The sequence below is a fragment of the Heterocephalus glaber genome, unplaced genomic scaffold (assembly GCF_053883595.1).
Source record: "Heterocephalus glaber isolate CG9 unplaced genomic scaffold, H.glaber_assembly_v1.0 deba00001689, whole genome shotgun sequence".
Lineage (NCBI taxonomy): Eukaryota > Metazoa > Chordata > Mammalia > Rodentia > Bathyergidae > Heterocephalus > Heterocephalus glaber.
This window is the reverse complement of record NW_028258414.1, coordinates 1971693-1995673: the sequence shown is the minus strand read 5'-3', so window position 1 is coordinate 1995673 and position 23981 is coordinate 1971693. Positions and strand designations below refer to the sequence as shown.

Genomic DNA, 23981 nt, shown 5'->3' with positions numbered 1-23981 from the left:
TGATTGGTTGTTCAGCATAAGTCTCAAGTTCATCGGTTTACATAGGGGTTTACTTCTCCTGCAAAGGTGCCTGCTTAGGTATTTACTAATACTTAGTTATAATTTATATTATCATTTATTTTAAGTATTAATGTCAATAATAGTATTTATTATATTTAATTCTACTTTAGTATTATTATTTTATAATTTAATACGTCCACAGTGTGTTACAATGGATGTACCAAATGCGTCCACCTGGCTAATGATCTTAACTAGGGCTTATTCTTGTGGTAGAGCTTATATTACGAGGATTCTGAAAAATCATGCTAAGCCTTATTTTCCAGTTGGGTCTTATTCTTGGGGAACTAAGGGAGAAGTTTACAAATGTTTAAGACCAGCCATGAAGAGTTGCAGAGTATCTCAACCTATCTTCTTGTGTATCAGAACAGCCAGTGGGGTCTGTCCTAGTTGCCTCATTGCTGGTGTCTTAACGGAGGTCACCTGAGGAGAAGGTGACATAGCTGTATCTCCAGGTCTACACGTCAGATCGGGTCTTTAGACGTCACATCCTGTTCTCTCACTCAGGAGCCCATGATTATTTCCACTGAGCCTGGTCCCTTGCCAGGCCTGATGTAGAGCTAGCAGTCTGTCCTTCCAGCCCGGCTCTGTCCTGGAGCACCAGCCACCATGCCAGTCTCCTTTTAGGCTCTGCCAGGGTGTGGGCAGGGCAGGCAGGTATGCTGGAGGGCAGGCAGCTGGCCTGGCGACCTTTCTCTTGGCTGAGCTGGGGTGAGTCTGGAAATGCGCTGGCTGAAGGTGGCAGTGTGTGTGGGAAAAACACCTCTTAACACAGAGCCTGCGTGTTGGGCTCCCATTGTGCAGGTGCAGGCTGGTGCGTGCTGGGGATGTGTTTTCACTTACCCACAACACCAGCCCCTTTGGTTTCCGGCCAGCAATTGCCTGTGCTTCATCACCCTGCTGAAAGGGCCTGCTGCCCTGTGCTCTGCCCAGCACCCCGCTAGCTGCCAGCTGGCTCCAGGCTCCTTGGTGGAGCCCTGGCTTCCTGGACCCTTCAGCAAAGGCCCCCTATTTGGGCCATGTGGACTTACTTCTCTCTTTCCAATCTCATGGATATGTATGAGGCTCTTTTCTAACTCTGAAGCCCTTTCTCCCAGAGTTGCTGCAGTTCCACAGAACAAAGGTGATCAGCCACACTCACAGTGTCCCCTGTACCTGGCCCAGGACCCCAGCCAGGGCAGGGCTGTGCAGCACGCTTGATGGGCCTGATAGGATGACCGAGACTGTTGCTGGAGAGAGGATCTTTAGAGAGGTGATCAAATGAAGTGAAGTCAAATTCAATGCTTAGGTTCAATGTTGACCTTACAGAAAATTTGATTTGGTTCTCATCCAGTTTGGCTCAAAACCACAAGCATGGAAAGAACTAAGTCCGTGCACCGAGGTAGCACTGTATTTCTGACTCATCTGAGCCTCAGACTCCAGCCTGAGTGTGCACACCCTGCTTATCCCGGCCACTGGGTGGTCTCCCAGATGTGAGGTCCCCACCTCCCCTCCGGAGACCCTTCTTGGCTTCTCCCTGCTTTGACATCACCCTTCTCTCTGTGTGTACGAAGGCAGTGGCCAGGACACGAACATGACACGGAAAGAGCACTAATCGTGGAACAGTGGCAAGAAGATGTGTGTCCCAGGCAGGGAGGAGATTCCTCAGGTGTTGTGTTGATATCACAAAGCCACAGAGAAGTGGCTGAGGTCCAGCTCAGTTCATCACTACCGTCCTGAACCTCGAGGATTCCTGGGAGCCCCTTTCAAATGTCCTTGGCTACTTTAAAATGGGCCCAGAGTGGCTACTCCTTCCTTTGGGTTGCTGCACCAGTGCTCACATTCACGTGTCTCACCTGACTTGGACCACCGGGTGCTGTGATAGTTTCAGACGCGAGGGGACCAGGATTTTGTCCTTCTGAGCCACCGAGGCTGCTCCCGCCTGCCGCTCAGAGTTGGTTAAGGTGAGCATCACCTCCAGTTAGAAGCAGCCAGAATGTGTCCCTGGCCCCATCAGCAGCGACATCCTCAGAGGGACACTGCCGAAGGCTAAGGTACTCTGGTGGCCCCTCGGGTCACAGCAGCTGCACTGGAAATCAGCACCAGTGAGCCGCAGTGGGACCTAGGTCACCCTCAAGCCAGTCCACATTTCCGCAGAGCCTGCAGGGCGAGTTCTCAGGCTAGCTGGAGAGCTGTGGGTTTGGAGTCCGACAGGCCTGGCTGAGAATCCTGTCATTTCATTACCCTGAGCCCCAAGTGTCCCCATCTGTAAAACCCAGATAATAAAACCTGTCCTAGAGAGTGGTTTGCATGGATTAAGTGAAATAAATAGGCACAGCACTTGGCACATGAAAAGGTTCTTAAAAATAGTAGTTGCTATTCCATATATCTTGATTCCACTCCATGACAGCAGTGTAAGAGCTCTCTTCCAAAAAGCATCAAGTGTATATTTTTACAGTCAGCATTTGATTCCAAAATGATATGCGCCAGAGGGTTCTTACAGAATTGCACTTCCTGTGTCTGGGGGCCTGCACTCCCGAAGGCAGCTGCATGAACGAAGGTGAGGTCAGGAAAGAGCCTCTCAGTTAAAGTGGGCTGAACTCTTCTTGCTTCCATCCTTCTCTTTCCCAGCCATGTTTAAGTGCAGATTCGGGGGGAGGTTAGACCTGCGGCTTGGTCGGGGCAATGACAACCACCCACACCATCCCGTGTGACACCCAGGTGAGATCAGAGGTAAAGGGATTCACCTGGGCTGTGTCACCATCTGTGCATAGATGGCAGGAGACTTCGGATTGAATTGCTTGAATTTCCTGGCCAGAGAACCAGGAAACAGCACAAGAAAACCAGGGCAGCCAGGCCACAGGGTTACCGCAGAACCTAGACAGCGCCCACAGAATCCAGCCACACGCAGAGAGGAGGCCACTCAGACCAAACACATAGTGGCAACTTCCCCTCTCTGACCGATCAGCACCAGTTCAGCCTGTTCTAATCTCCTCACCTGCCCCATCCCGGCTGATTAAGCACTAACTAGTTAACAACCAGCAGTTACTAGATTATTGTGATATCCGGTCACTCAGCTGCCGTCCCTCCTGGCAGAATCCACGCCAGAACCGCTCGACCTTCCTTAGCCTCACCCTGTCTCCTAGGCTGCCTCTTCAACTCTGTCCACTCGGGACACTCAGGGCTTCTCTGGGGCGCCTTCTCCCTGTTTGCACTGAGCTACAGAAACCTCCCTTGCTTTAACACCTGCCCAACATTGATATTCTAAGAATCTGGTGACACAGAGCTGGTAGGGACGAATTTTCAAGGCTGAAATTGCTGTTGGTTGATAAGCTAGTATGATGCAGAATTTCCAAACACTTCTCTTTTCAGTCTCAGAAGAAAGGATTTTGTGATGGAAGATAAGTGTTCAAGCTCCACAGTGTGTTCCTGCTTTGGTTTCACCATCTAAAGCTCTCCTGGGATTTGGTGTTTGGAGGAGCAATTAACAAGAATGCTTCAGAGACTGGCCCAGGGCGCTGGCCTGCATGGGAGGCAGAGCTGAAGGTTTCTTGGGTGCAGGGCCAGGGAGGGTTGCACAGCTGGTGAGCCCCACCCAAGCTTTCTTTGGCTGACATCGCTCCCCACGCACAGGCATGGCCGGAGATCAGGCTATCAGCCAGCAAGTGCCCTTCCCTGGGTGTCTCCAATTTCACTCTCATTTTCAAACCTCCATGTCGAGGCTTTGGGTTAGACTTCTCCTTCTTCAAGGTTTAATTCAAGTTCCACCTCCTCTGTGAAGCCTTCTGGGCTTCGTACATAATATCATTTGCACACTTCTTAGGTTGAAATTATGTGCCCCCCCACACCCCTGCAGGGGATTGGAAACTCCCTGGCAAATGGAATTGTGCTATTTTTTGGTACTGACCATGGGGCTGGTACACAGCACGTGGCTAATGAATGCTGTCTTTTGGTGCTGCTTATCTTGTTATATGTTTTTCACCATACTGGTTTCTTTTGGGACCCAAGGCTGGAACGTTTGTCACCAGAAAGCTCTTCCCCACCAAGGAAAGGCCAGTCTTGGTCAGCTGAGAAGTCCCTGGCCCTGTCCAGCTGGTAATGCCCAGCTCATGTGAAAAGAATTTCCCTGATCACATTTTCAGGCGGCCAAGGCATAGTTCAGAGTGGAAGGTGAATCAGCCACCACAGTGACTTCTCACATTTCAAGGGAGTCTTGCCTTGGAAATTTTTATTCACAAACTGCTTCACTACACTAAAAAAAATTTACAAAAGAACTGCTTTATTTTCAGCATGCTGATGTCTGGTTTTGGAAGAATGCATTTTCTTGAATGTCTTGGATTAAGAACAATGTAAACCGAGGGAGGTGGCCATCCAGAGGCCCTCAATGAGGACCCGGGTGCCTCCTCCTCAGCGCCTTGGAGGCCATCTTGCTTCTGTGGGGAGAGACAAGGCCTCCTGGGCCTGGAAGCCAGGCGGCTCCATCTTGGCTCTTCCACTCACTGTTTGTGTTTTCCTAGTGGTTCTCTGTGGGTCCAGGGCCCGCAGAACCACTGGGAACTTGTCAGAAATGCTAATTTCCAGGCCCACGGAGCCTGCAGCTCTGCCCACACCCCGGCCCACCACGAGCTTCCTGCACCTGAAGCCTCCAGAGCCCGTGCCCCTCCCAGCCCGCCCCAGGTCACCACTTTGAAGCAAATGTTTTTTTTTAAAAAAATTCAAATCATTAAAGTAAATATACCATATGCATACAGTGGTCAAACATTGCATAACATTCGGAGGACACAGAAACTCAGAAGCTGGTGACCTGCAAACATCTGTGTATATTTTCTTCTGACCCTTTTTTTCTCCCACACAGTGGTAACCACAGGACATACATGGTCAAGTGTATTGCTCTTTTCTCATTTAACAGCGGAACACAAATACTGCTTAGTGTTGTGAGGATGTGTTTTCGCGAGAGTTATGTTTCTAGGCCACACAGCACCGCGTGGGGTGCCCCGCTGTCGGCCCCCAGGTCCTACCCCTGCCCTTGACTCTCCCTGCTCCTCAGCCCTGCCCCGCGCGGGGAAAGCTATCACTGTGTCCGGAAACAGAGTTTAACGGAGGAAATGTTGCTCAGCCCCCAGTCACGGCCTGTCCAGGGTCATCCCGAGCCCCCATGATCCTCGGGCCTAACTTCGCTCCTGGACCTCGCCGCCACGTGGCCATGCTGGGAACTGCACCCCCCCACCTTGTTCTGCTCCTGCGGTTCTCCCCTGGGGCGAATTAAAGAACGAGGCCCAAATCCCGGGTCCCTGTGACAGGCAGGCTGATGCCAGGTGTCTGTCCTGTCCAGGGGAGATGCCCTAGGAGTGCTGTAGACTGCTGGGCTGTAGGGCCAGGAAGTGTGGCTAGGGGTTGGGCTTCTTGCGGAGGAGAGAGCTGTCCGTCAAACAGTTACAGTAGCCCCTGCGCCCCACTCGGAATGTCCTCGCCAGGCTGTGGGGCTCCCTTAGGAGGATCAGGACCCCCCAACACCCACCACTGCCCTGAGTTAAGGGCCCTTCGCTAAACGGAGAGTGCCCTGGGGCCCGCAATACGCTTTTTTCCTGAACCCCACCATTTTTGTTCGCAAAAGTTTCTGGAAGTTTTAATGGCAGATATTTAAAACAATGCTTGGGTAGAGGGCACTGGAGTTGGTTCCAGTTTACTGCGGTTTAACCGGTAATTGCTATCAACACTTTTCAGTGTGTGTGCGTGTGTGTGTGTGCGCGTGCGTGTGTGTGTGTGTGTGTGTGTGTATGTAAGTGTGTGTGCACTTCTTCCTGGATGGCCTACTTTTGGAAGGTATGCCTTCATCAGCTCTATGTCTCTGTTTCTGCACAAGGAAAGGCTCATATCTTTGCTCCTTCGAGGTCCTGTAAACACCGCCTCCTCCCAGGAGCCACTGCGTGCCCACAGTTGACAGTGGTCTCTGCCTCTCTGTTCCTCTCCGGAGGGACTCATGCCATTCCATGCCCAGTTGACACAAGTGGACATATGCACGTCCCACACCTCCCCTCGCTCAGTGGTCTCCCTCGCATTGTATTTGACCCACAGGAAGAGCATTTAACACCCTTCTGCTCCATAAGACAAAATTATTCTCAGTAATATTTATGCCAAAATCGGTAATCACTATTTTCGTGGATCATTCTTTAATTTTAAAGCAATGAAGAATTGGTTTTTGAGACAAGGTCTCCTTGCTATGTAATTTAGGCTGACTGTGAACTCACTATGTAGCCAAGGCTGGCCTTGAACTTGCAGTAATCCTCCTGACTCAGCCTCCTGAGTGCTGAGATTACAGGCATGTGCCACCATGCCTGGCTACAGTGAACAATTTTAAAAGAATAAATTTCACCTTTCAGATGCAATAACAATATTTCCTGCAAGAACTCAAGTTTTTGCTTTCCAAACCAAGCCTTCTGCCTCACAGTGCACAATGTTTTTATTTTTATTGCTTTACACTTTAAACATAGACAGAAACTTTCGGGGGATCACATGGGTGACAGAACTGAAGCCACTCAAGTTCTCTGCTTTTGTCTTTACAAGCACTATGCTGTCGGTTTCTCCTGTCTCCTGTCTAAACTCAGGAGCCGGGACTGAGCATGCCAGGGTCGGAGACGCAAGGTGTCCCCAGGTGAGACAGAAGAAGGCTGAGTCAGGACCCTCGCTCCTGCAGGGGGCACACGGGCTGGGCTGTGTGTGTCAGGCCGGTGCACAGATGGGGGTTCCTTCAGTCAGTGTCCAGGTAGAAGACAATAGTTATTAAACCATGGATAATAAACATGTATAATTTGATAGATATATTTAACTAAAACTCCACAGTAACCATAGAAGTTCTTCAGAAATTAAACCAAAAAATCTGTCTTTGTTGAGGAGCTTTTATCACTAACATTATAATGAAAGCTAGACTAACTTTTGCTTCTAATGATGTGTTTAAATTTTGTAGTGACAAAACCCTCCTTATTTCTGGCTTCTGGGGCTGCTAGCTGCTACCTCACCGGGTAGAGGGCATGGTGACGAGGACCAGTTGCCCAAAGCAGCATTTCTCAGCTCCCTGGGGTTCACAAGGATGTGTCCCCTTCCTATGAGGGGGCAGAGTTTCTACATAGATGCCACAGAAAATGACACATAGCAAAGGATTAAATACAGAAACAGGTAAGAGAATCCAGCCATCTTCAGTAAACCACCCAACCCAGGAGTTTGCAAAATTTCTTTGTAAAACAGTATCATTCTTCCGACTCATTTTTTGGTTATTATTTGGAAAATACAATGTATTTTTCATAAAGCCATGTTACGTAGGTTAACAAGTGGTGGCTTTGTTACTCTTACTTCAAAAAGTATTGATGAGGGGGCCAGGGATTTAGCTCAGTGGTTTTGCCGCCTGCTGTGCAAGCTCAAGGACCTGAGTTTGATCCCCAGTACCAAAAAAAAAAAAGTATTGATGAAGGTTTTCACGATCTCTCAGTTTTTGTGTCTGGGGCCCTTTATAACCTGCAGAAGAAGTGGAGGTGTGGCTAGGCCTGAATGCAGGGTCGCACCTGGCCCTGTGACAGGTGCCGAGCACTTGACTGGGGGGGTCACGAGTGCCTCCCTGGGCCTGGGCCTTGCAGATTCTGAGCTTTGGCGCTGTGGCCAGGACAGAAGGGCAAGGAAGACACCAAGGTGGGTGTAGGGGCCTCCAGGGTCAACACTTGGAGCAGTGCTGGTTTTAGTTGCAGCACCAGTCAGGGGGATGTGGGCCTCAGGCACGAGGGTGACAGTGGTCCTGAACGTCACAAAACTCACTGTATCCGGTGCCCCTGGGTGCTGAAAGCCAGCAGCAACTGCCTGCCTCTGTCTCCCGGTGAGGGGAGGCTCTGGTTGCCATCTCCCTGGGCCAGGCACAGGGACAGGGCTGCAGCCTCACAGTCAGGCCTGAGGGGCAGGTGCACTGGGGAACCCATTAGGAAGAGGGCAGTAATAGTGGGCGGAAGAAGCTGGCAGCGTGGGGCGGGCTGAGGAGGAAGGGTCCCCCAGGGAGTTCTTCCTGGCCTTTGACAAGTGACTCTGGAGCTCAGTAGGGACCACAGCACCTCAGCCTGGGTGTCGTGGGGCAGACAGTTCGAGTGTAAGGGCCTCTGCCTTCCACCATGTTTGGCTGCGTCCCTGGGCTCTGCCCACCAGTGCTGGAAGGAGAGCACTCTGTCCCTGCTTGTGACACCCAAAACATCCCCAGACATTGCCGCATGTCCCCGCAAGAGCCACTGGTACAGAAACCACCAGACAAGGGCTCCACAGTGCACCCAGGAAGACATCAGACCGTCACACATATGCAGGGTCTGGTTTCCGGGGAGCAGGGGCCTCTGGACTCTGAGCCTCTCTCCTGAGGACCTCTCTGGCTCATCACAGCCTCTTCCCTCAGCTTTTGGATAAATCAGGACCCAGAAAAGCAGCAGGGTGAGGGGATTTTTGAGAAAAATCTGGGTGACTCCCAGGCACCTGAAGGAGGCCCCTCTTCCCTTCATCCTCTACCCAGCCCTGGCGCTTCTACGTTCCGAGTCTTAGTGGCAAAAGCTGTCCAGGGTGATCAACAGTGGGGTGGATGATGAACGAAATGTGTTAGATTCAGATGTGGCCTGCGGCAGTGACAAAAATGAATGAACCACAGCTACAGGAAAACGAGAGGACAAACACCGCGCTGGAGGAGAGAAGCCGCATGCAGGTGCACAGCTGCGGCGTGTCTCCATTTGCGAAAAGGCCCCAACTGGGAAAGTAATATAGGTCAAGGGTTGAGGGGGACACAGGGAGGCTTGGGAATGCCGCCTCAGGTTGTAAAGTCTCACCGCGGACTTACAGTATGGATTCTTAACAGATGTTATGCTCCAATAAAAAACAGGCAAACAGGCACAGCATTCTGGGCCCAAAGACGGTGACACAACCAAGGTCATAACCAAATGCAAAGAAACCGACCTTTCCATTATAGGAAAAAAATTTCTGCAAATTTCAGGTACATAGTCTGTTATGCACCAACTCTCAAAAGTTTTTGGAACTCGCTTCAAGGATAGTCCTTAAGAAACCAGTTCCGGTACCATGGTGTTGATCTAAAGTCCCAAATGGTCATCGAGAATGGTCAGATGGCATGGCTAATGTCACGTCCATCATTTATCGATTGAATACACAGTTCAGCCGGGAACCTGGTCTCCACCTACCTGATCAATCATTTGGATCTGTGTTTGGCCAACAGTCTAGTTTATGAAGTCACAGGCAAAAGAGCAGAGACTGCTACTGAATTCTCACGGTAAAACTTTGGCGGAAAAATAAAGACCAGAAAATATGTTGTATGTCTCTACTTTAGACCCAACTAGAAGCAGCGCTCATAAATTCCTGTCTTCGGAAAGAGCCAGGCAATTCGACAACCCCAACAAGGCACTGTTCCATCCCATGCTGTGCGTCCCGATTGCAAATTAGATGCCAAATTAACTCTCAGGAACTTCCCAAGTCTCTTAGATTGCTCCCTGCTGAAGAAGTCTTAGCTCGACTGCTTCTGAATCACATCTGCAAGAGATTTTGCTGTGAGCTGCGGGCGCTCTTACACTTCCTCTTTCTCCCAGAGTGGTTTTCTAAAATTTCAGTCCTGTTTGCAAAGTGCTGCCTGTCCCTGTGAATCCGACGCAGAACCGCCCGGTATGCTCAGAGTCAAGCCGTGTCCCACACAGGGAATCTTTGTCATGCACATTTAAGAAAGAAAACTCATGCCCGTCTCTAGAGAAAAGACAGACTCTTACCTGGCCCCAGGCTTTGTCCATGGGCACGTGATTGGGTAAAGATGAATAAAACCAAGAAAACGGCAACACAACGGGCCGTTCCCATTTTTCTTGTCTCTCCCGGGACCGAGGTCTTCTTTAATTTCTGGAGCTAGAGAGACCAGAATGCCTATTGGTACTTGGTTAGGGAAGGCTGCCCATTAATCATTAACCTTTCGACAACGTGTTATCCAGTACTCAGACCCTTCCCTCACCGCCCCCAGCCCACATCCAACCATGGCTCCTGCCAAAGAGATTGATTTAGCAAAGTGCTTTTTATCCCGATGCATTTTGAAAATCAAATATCTTGTTGTATATTCTTACCTTCTTGGGCCCTGGTCATAGTTCCAAATTAATCCATTTAAGGTCAATGTGTCAGGTTTGGAAATTCTGTCAAAGGTCAGGGTAGGTGGCTTCTGCCTTGACCAAGTCTTCCTCGGCAGCAGAGTGAAGGGCCCAGGCCCGAGCTGACGTCTAGGCCTTGCTGTGCTGGGCCCTACAGGGTCACTTTCTGTTTAGTCCGGGAAAGTTGCTGGCATTGGGTGACCTGGATGGAACCCTTACCGTTAGAGTCCCAGTGAAATGGAAGTGAACTGGAAGACCATGCTTTATGGGGATAAAGAGGGCAAATGCCAGGGGACAAGGTGAAAAGCACTCCTGCGAGAAGCAGAGTTTCATATTCAGAATCAGACTTTCCCTCTTTCTCCTGACAATGGTGAGTCTTGTGGATGTTCTAGTGAAAGAGCAAGCAAAACTGTAGTGTTTGGATTGGCACTGTTTTTTCTCTAATTTTGCCACTGAGATAGGAGGGATCAAGAACTGTGTCTAACCAGGAAAAAAATCTGTGTCTCACCAGAAAAAGGCCAGAAGATTGAGGACAGTGGGACCCTTAAGTGCCATGCTGGTTCTCCTAACAGCGGGAACCCTAAGACTCCCCACACTGGCTTTCCCAGGGACAGACCTGGACTTTCCTACACCTCAAGGATCCACTTTCGAGATGGAATTTATGAAGTTTTTGGGCTCACATCATAGGAAAGTGGCTCTCCCTCTTTGGATTTTGCCCAGGGCCAGGTTACCCCAGGGAAATGACCAAGGTTCTATTCTGTCACTGATTGATCCCTGTGGACATTCTTGTATTACTCAGGGACCAGGCAAAAACATGTGGAATAGGGCAAAACAAATAGGGGAACCTCACTTATGTGGTTTGGCTTGGGACCTGCCCTCATTTGCAAAGAGTTGGGCTGGAGTTTAACCTTTTCTTTATCTGTGTTAAAAAAAATGAAAGAAATGTAAACAAATGAATGGTGAAAACAAGATTGCAGAGAATATTTTAGACATTGGAAAGAATGGAAGGTTTCAAGCTTTCCAGCCGGTGTTCATTCATCCGAGATGATCATACCTGGTGACCAGAAGTGCCTTCGCCTGCCTCTGCCTCTAATCATTTGCGTGACTGAAGGCAAATTCTGCCACCTCTCTCTGCCTCAGTTTCCTCCCGTGTCAAATGGGACTGGGAAGATTAAATCACCATCACTCGGAAAGTCAGGAAAATGAAGCCTTTTTGATTTTCATAACAAACGACATAGGAATTATTTCTCCTGTTTTACAGATGAGAAAACTGAAGGCCAAAGATTCCTCGTTCCAGGTCCTGTGCCTAATCAGTGCAGATTGGACACCAGAACTCTAGGTCCTGGAGTTTGGGAAAACAAAACAAGAACAAGAACAAAATCTCAAAGCCAGAGTAGTCTTTTTTTGTGTCTAGGTACTGTAGAACCAATAATTCCTTTTATGACTTTAGTAGTCCCAGGAAATAGAAGATTGTTTTTCCCTCTTTGGATTATGCTTGCAAGTAAAAAGAAATAAAAATTTAGGTTGGCTCCAAACAGTCAGATAGACAGTAGATAGGACATCGCTGGCTCCTTTAAGCTTGCTTTGTGGGGTGGAGGGAGGGCCTGTGTCCTCCTGTGTGGGGTGCTGGCTGGGCATGGTGAGGGTGATTGTGCAGGGTGGCTCTCTGTGGGTGTCAGCGCTTCTGGTCCTGGCTTTCCAGGGCCAGCCCGGGGCACTGGACAGACTGGCATGACCCCTGCCTCTCTGCAGCAGCTGATCTTGACACCATGCCTCAAACTCATCTTATGAGAGCTATGTGCCTGTGGCACCTGGAGAACATGGTTGCAAGAAACCAGGTCCTAAGTCCCATTGTGCCCTTATTTCCCAAGGATCCATGTCGAGTCACAAGGAGCTGGTCACTCATTGACTCCGGGCAGGTCTAGACAGCAGGAGTTAAGAAGTCAGGGGTCAGCTTCTAAAGGGTCTGCACCAGACCAGACACTGTTTGACCTCAGCTGAACCTCAGGAAGAGTCCTCGAATGCAGGCCTGATTATCCCTTGCTACGAGGGAAAGTGGGGGCAAACAGGTCACCGAATTGCCCCAATCCTCATGGCAGTAAATGGTGGAAAGAGATTTCAATGATGTTCCTCTCACTCCAAGGTCCATCCAATGAAAATAGCTTTTCCAGGCAAAGTAGGAGTTGGTTATGAGATCATGTAGCTAAGGTTTTATTTCTAAATGGAATTGCATCACACTCATGATGGCATATGTATAGATCACATAATTGTGACTATTTAGAACAAGTTTTTTGAAGCCCTTTCTCAGATACTTAATGGAGCTAGTCCTGAAAGAGGCCTAGTGGAGGATGGAATTAATGGAGGCATTAGGATGGGATTGGACACATCATCTATGAACACATAGGGAGCTCTGTGTTTGAGCTGATTATTGTCAGGGGGACGCTGTGCTACCCAAGGCCTAATTCAGATGCTGCCATAGGCGTAGAACCACAGCCCTAGAAGCCACGTGGGCTAGATCACACCAGGGGTCTCCAGAAAGCAACAACCGAGCTGCTCTGATTGGCTTTGATAATCCTGTTATGAGACCATTCTTAAAAGGAAAATTGTGACTCTCAGTTCTGTATAAAAACGAACAAATGGTAAATATTTCATTTAAGTCATTAATGGAAAAACAGGTAATGGCATTCAAAGGAGAAGACAAAACCCAAGAATTTGACAGACAGAGGAATGTGCGAATGGAAGCAAAACTAGCTTTTCCCACAGCACAGGAATGAAGCCAGTGGAAGTTCTACAGGCTGAGGCTCAATCTGCATTTCGTGGTGGTGCTGTTAGTTATCTCCAAATTACGGAGTTGTAAGATACTCCAGTGTTGGGATCAAAAACCAGGAAGGTGGCATGGGGTGTAGATCAGGCATTATTTCCAGTGAAGCACATAAATTCCCCTGTAATTCCTACTGTTAAGAAATGATAAAGGAGACAGGTAGCAGGGTGGCTGGCCCTCTGAGAGGCTGAGGCGGGAGGACTGAAGGTTTGAGCCCACCCTGGGCAACTTAGCAATTTAATGAGACTGTATCTCAAAGTAAAAAATAAAAACTGGCTGGCTATGTAGCTCAGTGTGAAGGTCTTGGGTTTGATTGCCAGTAAAACACACACACACACACACACACACACACACACACACACGCGCGCGCGGGAGTGTTTAGCTACAGGATTCTAATGTTCACAGATAAGCTTCCTTCGGAGCAATGGGCATCTCTTTTTGTGTCGGTGTCTCTTGGGGGAGACTTTGTGATTGCTGAAGACTGGATTTCCAAGCTGGCTCCTTCCTTCTCAGCCCCAGGACCATGCAGATTACAATACCCTTTCACCTTTGTTTCCTCTAAACCAGGACTGACACAACTGTTGGCTCATAGTGTTCGGGGGAAGAATGAATGAGGAGGATCATGAACCGTGCTTGCCTTCTCGTCCAGCACGCTGCATGTTAGTTGCTGGTGTTTTTATTTAGGGCAGTTTCCCCTCATGCTTTTGGTTTTGCCTACTTTTCATACCTTCCTTCTCTTTCTCTTTTCCTGCCCATTTAGCTGAAATACTAAAGATGGGGAGAACTATTTGTAGTGTTTTAAAAAAGGTATAGGTAGGCTCTATGTTTCTGTCACCAGATAGGGCCCGAGGAGCTACCCTGAAGAGGGATGGGGCCCCTCAACCATGGAGAATGTTCTCGACTCATCAGGAAAAGAATTCCAGGACTGTCAGGGAGAGGCAAATGTATTTATTAGGCAGAGTTAAAGAAGTGCCCACTCAGAGAAAGCAGAATGTGGGTGCTTAGGGGTGAGGTGTTTATGTGTTTGGGGATCTCCTCAAGATAATCTAGGACAGCAGTGGCGAACCTGTGGCACGTGTGCCGCAGACGTAGCCTTGAAAGTGCTAAAAGGTTCGCCATCCCTGATGTGGCATGTGTATTCCTAGTGTTGTCATGTCTTTATTAGTGGGCTAGGTTAGGATGCAAACCATTTCCACGTATTGGAAGTTTAGAGCTCTGGAATCCATCTCATAGTGCTGTTTCTTTGAGTTTGTGAGATTTGTGAATCTATAGTATCAGAGGAAAAGCTCAGTTTTAATTTATAGGTGAAAAGTGCAGGTTCAATTTACAAGTTTATTTTAACTTCTGAGATTCTTAGGGATTGTGGAGTGAGTTTCCCAGAAGGGAGAGAAAGTGGGATTATAACCTTGGGTAAATCTAGTGGTGTCCTGAAGCTAGTTTTCTTAAAAAGTGCAATTGGATTTCCTTCTTTCCATCCTACATACCTCTGTTTCTTCATTTCCTGTTCTTGTGGAAGTTATGTATTCCCTTCTGCTATAAAACATAAAACACCTCTCATACCAATATTTGCTTTTTTTTTTCTGTGCCAGGGATTGAACTCAGAGGTGTTCGACCACTGAGCTACACCCCAGCCCTTACCAGTTTTTTATTCTTTTTTTTTTTTGGTACCAGGAATCAAACTCGGGACCTTGCGCTTGTGAGGCAGGTGGCAGAACCACTGAGCTAAATCCCCGGCCCATCCAGTTTTTAAAATTTGGAGGCAGAGTTTCACTAAGTTTCCCTAGTGACAATAAGTCTTGTGACTTTTCTGCCTCAGCCTTCTTTAGTGCTGGGATTACAGGTGTGGGTGCCATGATGCCCAGGTTTTCTTGTTTTTGAGTAATTCTCAGCACTTATCATAGAACATACCCCGGAATTTAAATTTAAACAAGTCATTCAATTGCTCAGGCTCTGTAGTTAGTGGCTGCAGCAAACAGGCTGGTGGAGAGGGATAGGCCCGTAGGGTCCTCCCAGCACAGCTAGGACAGGATGCAGGGGCTCGCAGACTGCAGGGACCATGCCTAAGGGCCAGGGAGTCTGTGGGGCCTGGGAAGGGGGGCACCTGATGCTGAGGATGAGTGGGAGCCCGTGGGAGGATGAGTGGATTTCTGAGTGACACCGGCCCCTATGGGTCGGGAAGTGTGGAGAGATGGGACCGGCAGCCCGACAGGAGTAGGCGAAGGACATGCTGGCCACGCTGGCATCAGGGGCTCAGCAGAGTCTTCCCTGGATTGGTGGGATTTTCTTGTCCAGAAAGAAGACAGTCATACCTCTCTGAAGAATGTCTTTGTTCTGCTAATTTTACAGAAGTTACCATGAATGGCGCACAGCCCAAGTACCCATAGGCTCATTTCTAAGTCACACTTTGGTGCCTGTCACCCGTAGGTTGATCTCAACTTGGCTGAGACGCAGCCTTTTTTGTGTATAAAAGTCCCCAGAGGAAGAGTCCCTCTGGCAACCTGCTGGGGTGCCCTCTGGGGGTTCCATGACTTGAGGCCTTTTGCTTTTGTTTAACATTAAATGCTGCTTCCTGCTTTCACTTTCACTCTACAACAAATACTTTCTCGCTCCATTCTCTTTTGACTCTTTATCTTGCACTTCTTTCTGGACCATAAGACCCAGACTCTGGGGCCTGCAGTGAACTGAGGCCCATGCCGTTCAGGAGTTGCTGGCGATCTCGGTGCCTCCTGGTGGCAAGGCCTGGGTGTGTGGCTGGTAACACCATGCATTCCTATTGCAATGTGCTCTACAGTGTGCCTTGGATGTCCCTGACTCCTTTGCTGCCCCCTCTTTGCTTCATTGTCCACTCTGGCCGAGCTAGGCACTCCTAGGCTGTCCTGAACCCCGCTGCCAGGGAGATCTCTGCTCCAGCCTGCTTGCTCCCTGAAGGAGATAAGGTGGTTGTGGAGTCAGATCACTGAGCAGTTCAGGGCATGGCAAAAAGCTGTCAAAGGACTGAGCTTCAGGCATTCTGACATTTGCAAGTCAGGGACATAAGGAGGGATCTTTCTGATTTTGCCAATTTATTGATGAATGGGTAAAGAAAATGTGGTATTTATACACAGTGGAGTACTACTCTGCCATAAAGAAGGATAAACTTGAGGCCTATGTAGGTACATGGATGCAACATGCAAATTGAGACCATAATAGTAAGAGAAATAAGTCAGACACACAAGATTAAATATAACATGGTTTCTCTAACATAGGAAACTCAATATATATGTTGAGAGATAAAGAGAGAGAGAGAGAGAGAGAGAGAGAGAGAGCGAGCAAAATAGAAGATAGATAACGAGAAGTAGGGAGATCTTTATCAAGTAGATGGGGGAACAAGAGATGTAGGGAGAGGGGAGGGAAGGGAGGGAAAGGGATGAAAAGAACAGAGAATTGAAGGGAACAATGATAAAAATAGAGCTTTTGCAAGTGAGAAGAGGACCGAGAATTGGAGGGAGTGAGGAGGGAGGGGAGAGGTAGGGAGGTAAAAGAGAGAAAGAAGAATGAAGGTGTGTTATGTACGTGGATCAACGCCCCACGATAAATGTAATCATCATGTGCTGCGGACATGGACTGACACAAACAAAGAGAATGAGCTCTTAGGGTAACATTCCTGGAAGAGGCCCAGACAGCATGGTGAGGAATGAGCGCGTGAATCCGTTTCTAGGCAGCTCCACTGACGTCAGCTATCAGCATCCCGTGGTTTGTGGTCTTCCCTTTAGGCTGTGTCAGTTGTCCTCTTCTTGTAAGAATGAACATTTCTCCACTCTGTTTGTCTACTAATTGTACTTCCCCTGTGGGAATGGTCTTGCCTTTCACTCGTGTATCTTTTGGAATCTTGACATTTATGTTATAAATTTGAATTAGCCATTTATGATAGATCTCGCTTCTTTATCAAGTTTGATAGAAATATTTTCTCTCTTAAAAAATCTGTAGTGATGCTAATTTTTACAGTGTAATCATTTCAATTACTTCAAAACTAAGAAAGTTAAAATTCACCCAGAGAGGTGAGAAAGTCTTTTTCCAATTTTCTGCAAGTTCTTCCATTATTAGATTTTAGATGTATATCTTTAATCAACCAAATCTTATTTCGGTGAATGTTTTATTTTTGATAACATTTTTGGTATTATAAAATCAATAAAAACAGGAAAATAAAAAAAACCACAAGTAGATCTATCATTTTACATCCAGAGAGAACCACTACTGATATTTTGATATGGATACTGCTAAATCATTTTTCCTGTGAACATACTTATTTTTGAAAATACAACTGTAATATAGTATGCAAGTTTGTCAGTACCCTGTGTAGATAACAACTGTGTGCTAAAAATTTATTAATGACAAGTTTCAGTGGCTATAAATACTATTTCAGAAAAATTATTTGAAATAACTATAGTGTATTGCACTCTACAGCTGTATCTTTTTTTTTTTTTTTTTGGGTACTGGGGATCGAATGGAGGACCTTGCAGATGCGAGGCAGGCAGTGGCACCACTGAGCTAAATCCCCTGCCCTCTATAGCTGTATCTTAAATGACTTATTTGCCGTCTGTTTTTTTTAAGTTTAATGTGTCTAAGACCTCACTCTTGTAACCAATACTGTTATAAACATGCATATACATTTCCAATTACTTCTTTTCTATAAATTCTTAATGTAGAACTGCTGAAAGAAAGTTTTTATATCTCTGTACCTATCTGCCTATCATCTACATCTAGTTTGCCTTTTCATATATATTGTTAAGTAAATTTAAATAATTTTAAGTTCCTGCCCGCAGTGAATGGGCATGTCCTTTCCTTTAGCCCATCTTCCACCTTTGTTATCATTAATTATTAATAATTTTGCAATTCAGGCCAGGCCGTGGTGGCACACACCTGTAATCCCAGGACTCATGAGGCTGAGGCAGGAGGAACCTGAGGTTGAGACCAGCCTGGGCAACATAGTCAGACCTTGTCTCAAAACAAACAAAAACAAAACCCAAACCAAAACACAAAACAACCCTTCCATTTTATAATTTCATGTGAAATTGATAAGCTAAATGGGATACACATTTTTTAATTTGTATTTTTTACTAGGGGGTCAAAATAGAATTGACTCCATCCTTGTTTTTATTGCATATTTTCCTCATTAATTCCCTGATCGTGTTATTGCCATATTTTATACACTTAACATGTTCTTGTATATTTTTAAAATTGGGGAGCAAAGTTTTAAAACTTTTAATGATTTCAAACACATACTTAAGTATAGTGAATATGCATGTCACCTGCTTCCTAGCTCTGTTAAATCCTAACATTCGACCTCATGTGCTTCTTATTTGTGAGAAGAACGATGAGTGTATTCCTGTGTAATTCTTCCAAATCTAGTCCCATTTTTCCTTTTTCAGGAGCAACTCCATTCTTTTTTTTGGTACCGGGGATAGAACTCAGGACCTTGTGCTTGTGAGGCAGGTGGCGGACAGCACCACTGAGCTAAATCCCCGGCCTGCAACTCCATGTTTTTTGAGTTTGATGCTGTTCTTATTCTTGTTCATATATGTTTGCAACCTATGCATGTGGCCATAAAATATTACCATTACTTTGTTTTAAAGCTATTATATTCTACATTTCTAACCATGATATGTGTTTACACTCAGTGTTATATTTTTGAGATTTGTCTCTGTTAATAGAACTGTCATGAATGATCCTTCTAAATGAATTTCTCCCAATTTATTCATTAGGTTGATGGAGACTGGTATTGTTTATTTGTGTTTTGTTTTGCTGTTACTTTCTTGTTTTGTTTTACAGTGGATATTCATTATCCAAAAATGAGAGCTTCTAGGATTTGCTCCCAGAAATAGTATTTGTGGATCCCTTTAGTGTTACTGAATATTGACAATTTATTATCCAAAATGGTTATTTCAATAGACATATTTCAGCAAAATGTGAGTGTTCCTCCCATTTTTCCACTTAATTGTTACCACTTGATGATATCAGGTTATTTCATTTTCACCAGTTTGATAGATATAAAATGGTACCTCACTGTTTTAATTTTCAACTTTCTGATTAGTGGTGAAATTGCTGGACATCCTTTTGTGGGTGCCATTGGTCATTAAGGTTTCCTCTGTTGTAAAGTACTTGTTTAGATCTTTTGCCCATATTTCTATTAGTTCATCAGTGTTTTTTATTACTGCTTTTTAATATTCTTGGTGGCTATTTGCATTACAAATATTTTCTCCCAGTTTGCATTTTGTTTTTTCACATTGCCTGGGGCGCTTTTGTTTAAATTTTCCCAGAATCAGATTTATAGCTTTCTCCTTCAGTGGTATCCTTCATGTCTTCATTTCTTGAATTTTCTTTTAAATCTTTCACACACACAAAAGTAATTGTTTAGATACTCTTTTTTTGGTGGGGGTACCAGGGATCGAACCCTGCGCTTGCGAGGCAGGTGGCGGAACCACTGAGCTAAATCCCAGGCAAGTAATTGTTTAATAAGAGGTGTTGTGTGAATGGCTATCATCTTTAGCATTGCTAGATTTCACTTTTCTAAAGTTATCACATGCTATCATTTTAATTTATAGATGCATTCTGTAAGCTCAGGAAAAATGACTTTTCTGCCTTGCTATTAATTGAAGTTGCTAAACAGATGCTAAAACAAGCAGTTTCTGTCCTTCACGCCCTCAGGAGACATTGCTAGTCGACTGGCATTGTTTTCTTCATTCACATATTCATATTCAACAATTGTTTTTGGAAACTCTGTTACATGCCTGGGCCTGTTTCCAACCTTTCAAACCATCTCTATTGGAATTGGCACATGGGCACATTGCCACCCTAAGACTGTGTACGTGTGCATGTATCTGTGTGGCATTTTTCACAGGCATGTGGATAAGGGTGATTTGCATCTCTTAGAATGAACCAGGTGTCAGTGGTGGTTTTCCATGACATGGAAAAATCTGTTCTTAAATATGTACAAATATTGTTCAGTAAAGTTGTTTAGGTCATAATAGTTCTTTAAGTGGATGAGGTATTTCTTTAACAATGTTCTCAGTTTCCCCTTCATTCATCACTATTTCTATGTTTTTCACATCTGGTCTTGCCAACTTTACATTTTGTATTGTCCATTTTGCTAAAATATTTCAGAGTGATTATCATAAATTATACACTGCAATCATTTATATTTTAAAATCTTTTATATCCAGTGTTAAGTCATCAGTCATTCTAAAATTTTGTGGATTTATACTTTTTTATTTATTACATTTCTAACGGTTTTTGTCTATCTTGTAATCTTTTCAGAGAATGAACATTTAAATTTATTATTTCCACAGATTTTCTTTAGTTTTTATTTCTCTCCTTTTTATTAGTTTCTATTTTCATCCTCATTCTCTTTCAAAGATTTAAGTCAGATGTTTAGTTTACTTTTTAATTTTTATAAGATAAAAGCTCATAGATCTCTATCTTCACCTCTGAGCTCTGACTTGTCCACAGCTCCCTTTCTTTTGGTGGGCAATGTTTGCAATTTATATAAGTCCATAAATTGTTACTATGTTTTTAATTTCCTACCTCACCTTTTTGCTGAGGAGAATTATTTTTGTTGTTAGAAGTTTCTACCCATTCAATTTATTTGTGGTTGTTGTAAATTTTAAAATAATGTTAAACTTTCAAAAATGTTAAAAGACGAATATAAAGAACTCTTGTGCATTCTTCACCCAGATTCACCATTTGTTTCTATTTTTCTCTAATTCCTTTCTCATTCGCCGTCTCTATGTCTATATGAATTTTTTCTGAACCATGTGAGACTACAAACCTAGTACTTCATTGTCTATTTCCCAAGACAGACATTTTCTCATAAAGATCAAGAAATTTAACCATTGAAGCAAGGAAATTTCATATTGATACAAGATGATGATCTAATCCCATAGTCCACATTCTCATTATCAGTTACCCCAGGATTGCGTGATAAATACGTGTCTTTGTCCATGTCCATGTCCCTCTATTCATCATCTATCATCTATCATCTAGAGAGATATAGAGGACAACAGAGCAGCAACTTAAGTCATTGTCTACACGGCACCTGATCCATCAATATTTAGTCTCTTCTTGTACTTTTTTTCTGAAAAAGTCCATCTTTATATTCATATTTACCATTACTTCATTTTGCACTATTTGTTCACAGTAGAAAAATTACAGATAAACAAACAAGAGAACAAAAATCTCGGAGCATGGAGAGAGACACGATTAGCACTTAGATGTCTGTTTTCTAGATGTTGCTTTCAATTACCAAAAATTCTTGACCATTTTTAGATAAAATATGAGAACATTAAAAATGAAATCATACTGCATGATTTATAGTTTCGACTCTGTCAAGTCTTCATTTAGTTTATGTGCTTCACACATAATGTTCGTGCCAACTTTGCAAGTGGAGGTGGATTTCTAGATGCAGAATCCAAGGTTCAGAGAGGTTCATTAAATCACCCAGATCACATAGCAGTGAGGGACGGAGTAATAATCTAAACCCTTGTCTGCTCCGAGGCTGTAGATTAGGTCACACTTTTGGCCCACATTCCTGTCATTTGTTGTTTTTTTTTTGGTACCTGGGATCAAACTCGGGACCTTGCGCTTGTGCAGCAGGTGGCAGAACCACTGAGCTAAATCCCCGGCCCTCCATTCATTGTTTTTATCTACAGTATTAATATTATTTTATTTCCTGTTGTGAGAAAATATATTTTTCCCTTGATTGAATTTGGACCCTTGAGAGCTGGGATGCACGTACTGGGAAAAGTTTATAACTCATGCTGGGGTTGAGTTTGATAGACGTCTATCGCTTCTAACTTCCCGATTGTGTCATATTTATAACCTCTGTAGTTTTTCAAATTTTGTCACATTTTCAATGTCATCTAAATTTTTGGCTGTTGAAATTTGTTTTTAATTTTTAAGATTGTCTAAATTCTTAACCTTAAAATGAATGAAAATCTCCCATTGTAATTGCTTCCTTTTTATTTATTCTACTTCTCTGTATTTGTAACCATGGTCATCCATGTCTTCACAGGTGATTTTATGTTTTCAACATTAGCAGAGCTTCTTTGTAGCTCCCATCATTTTGGCTTCAAAAATCTCTTTTTTGTAATATTAACTTCCTCAACTGCTTTCATTTTTTATATGCATTTCCTCAATATGCATTTTTATTTAGTGTTTTTTTATCTTTTTGTTACCTACACCTGTAAAAAATTATTATTGTTACTGCTATTATTATTTGCCACACAGGGAACTGAACTAAGGACTTTTGTGCAGAGCTACATCACCAGCCCTTTAAAAAATTTTCATTTTGAGACAGGCTCTCACTAAGTTGAACTTGTGATCCTCCTGCCTCAGCCTTCCAGTGTGCTGGGATTACAGGAGTGCGCTACCATGCCCGACTGGGTCTCACTTTTTTAATCCAATCTGAGAGTTGTCTTTTGGGAGGTGAAATGTCCTAAATACCTGGAGTTCTTGGGGGCAGCTGTGTTGTGCCCTGAGGCGGCTTTTAGCCACTAGCTGTGCACTTTCTGCCAGTCACTCAGTTACCCTGGGAAACCAAGTTATCATCTGTAAGATCATGTTAATAAGCGCACCAGCCTCACAGAGTTTTTGTGAAGGGTAAAGGACATCAAGAACACTCAGGAATGGAAGCAAATTAAAGTAATTATTTGTGAAATATTCAACGCAGGTTTCTTGGCAAGAGCATATAAAGCAACTATCTGTGCTCCAAATGCGGGTAACCAGCTCTACCGTAATCACATCTCAAACTTCCCTTTGAGATAGTGGGAGTAACTTACAATAAGGCCTGCAGGAAGCAGTGGTCTCAAGCCCCCGGCGGTCTCAGGTTTCAGGTCAGTGGGTCCCTGTCGCCTCTGGCTGCCCACCCTTGGCTTGATCCAGGGGTTCAGCAGTCTCAGCACAGTGCACAGCTGTACAGATGTGAAGTTTGCACTTGCACTGGCTATCGAGGCTGCAGGCTGTGTTGTTCCTAGCTCTCTACACCAAGTGTGTAAAAACAGAAACCCAGAAAGCAAACCGAGCGGCAACAGATTTTCTACTTCCTGGATTGTGCAACTTGCTGGTTTGTGGAAGAGGACCAGGTAGGAGGATTTATTCCTGCGCTGCCCCTGCTGAGCACAGCTGGAACCACTCTGTCTGTGTGAGCTTCAGAGAGTCCAGCTGTCTGTCTGTCCACTCCTGCCCTCCAGGATCAAAATGGTGTGGAGCACAGCTGAAGGAGTCTGAGGTTTCAGTTCGAGCCTGTTTTTAACTTTTCAAAACATTCTTGGTATTTTAGAATCCAGATAACCTTCAATAACACAATGCTATGCTACCAAACCGAGGAATAACCACTCTACAATATTACAATTGGATGAACTCCAGAATGGCATGATTTATTTTTAGCTGTAGGAGCATCACATCTCTGTGGCTTCTGTTCTATCACTCAGGGAGAGACGGTTCAGTTCCCGCCTGATGCAGGACAGCAGTCTTCTTGAGCTTTTTGGATAATCATCACCACGTGGCCTCTTGTTAAACAGAATATTTCCGGGTCACTTTCCAGAGGTTTTGATCCCACGGGTCTGGGATGGGGCTTCAGGTCTGTGTTCCCAACATAAGCGTGGGAGGATTGGAGTAGACGGAAGGGGTCTTTGGCTCTTAGAAAAAGACAGCCATAGCTTAAATCTCGGATCTTTTGCTCACTGGTTGTGTGGCTTTTCACAAATTATCTAACCTTCCTCAACCTCACCTGAAAAAAAGTGGAGATAAAAAACATCTTTCTCATAGTATTATTGAGAGACTCAAAACTCAAAAGTCCTCTATGGTGTCTACTCTTCTTTGATTCATTAAAATGACCTCTACCTGGGTTAATTTGGACATTATCTGTGGAATTATTTCACTCGGGGATGGCGTCTAACTTAGTTTTCTCATTTATTTGGCATATTTTGTAATGCTTTAACCATCTG

General features: G+C 45.0%; 1 protein-coding gene across 1 annotated transcript in view; it reads right to left on the bottom strand.

Annotated features, from left to right (window-relative positions):
* Positions 1-23144, bottom strand: part of Lipc (lipase C, hepatic type) — a 125977-nt gene extending 102833 nt beyond the window's left edge. Inside the window, exons 1-2 of the mRNA XM_004855734.4 lie at positions 22815-23144; positions 9819-9948 (exon numbers count right to left, since the gene is read on the bottom strand). Of these exons, the coding sequence (XP_004855791.2) occupies positions 9819-9903 (85 nt within the window). The 5' untranslated portion in view covers positions 9904-9948; positions 22815-23144. The remainder of the gene's footprint in view (positions 1-9818; positions 9949-22814) is intronic.
* Between the last annotated feature and the right edge of the window lie 837 nt (positions 23145-23981).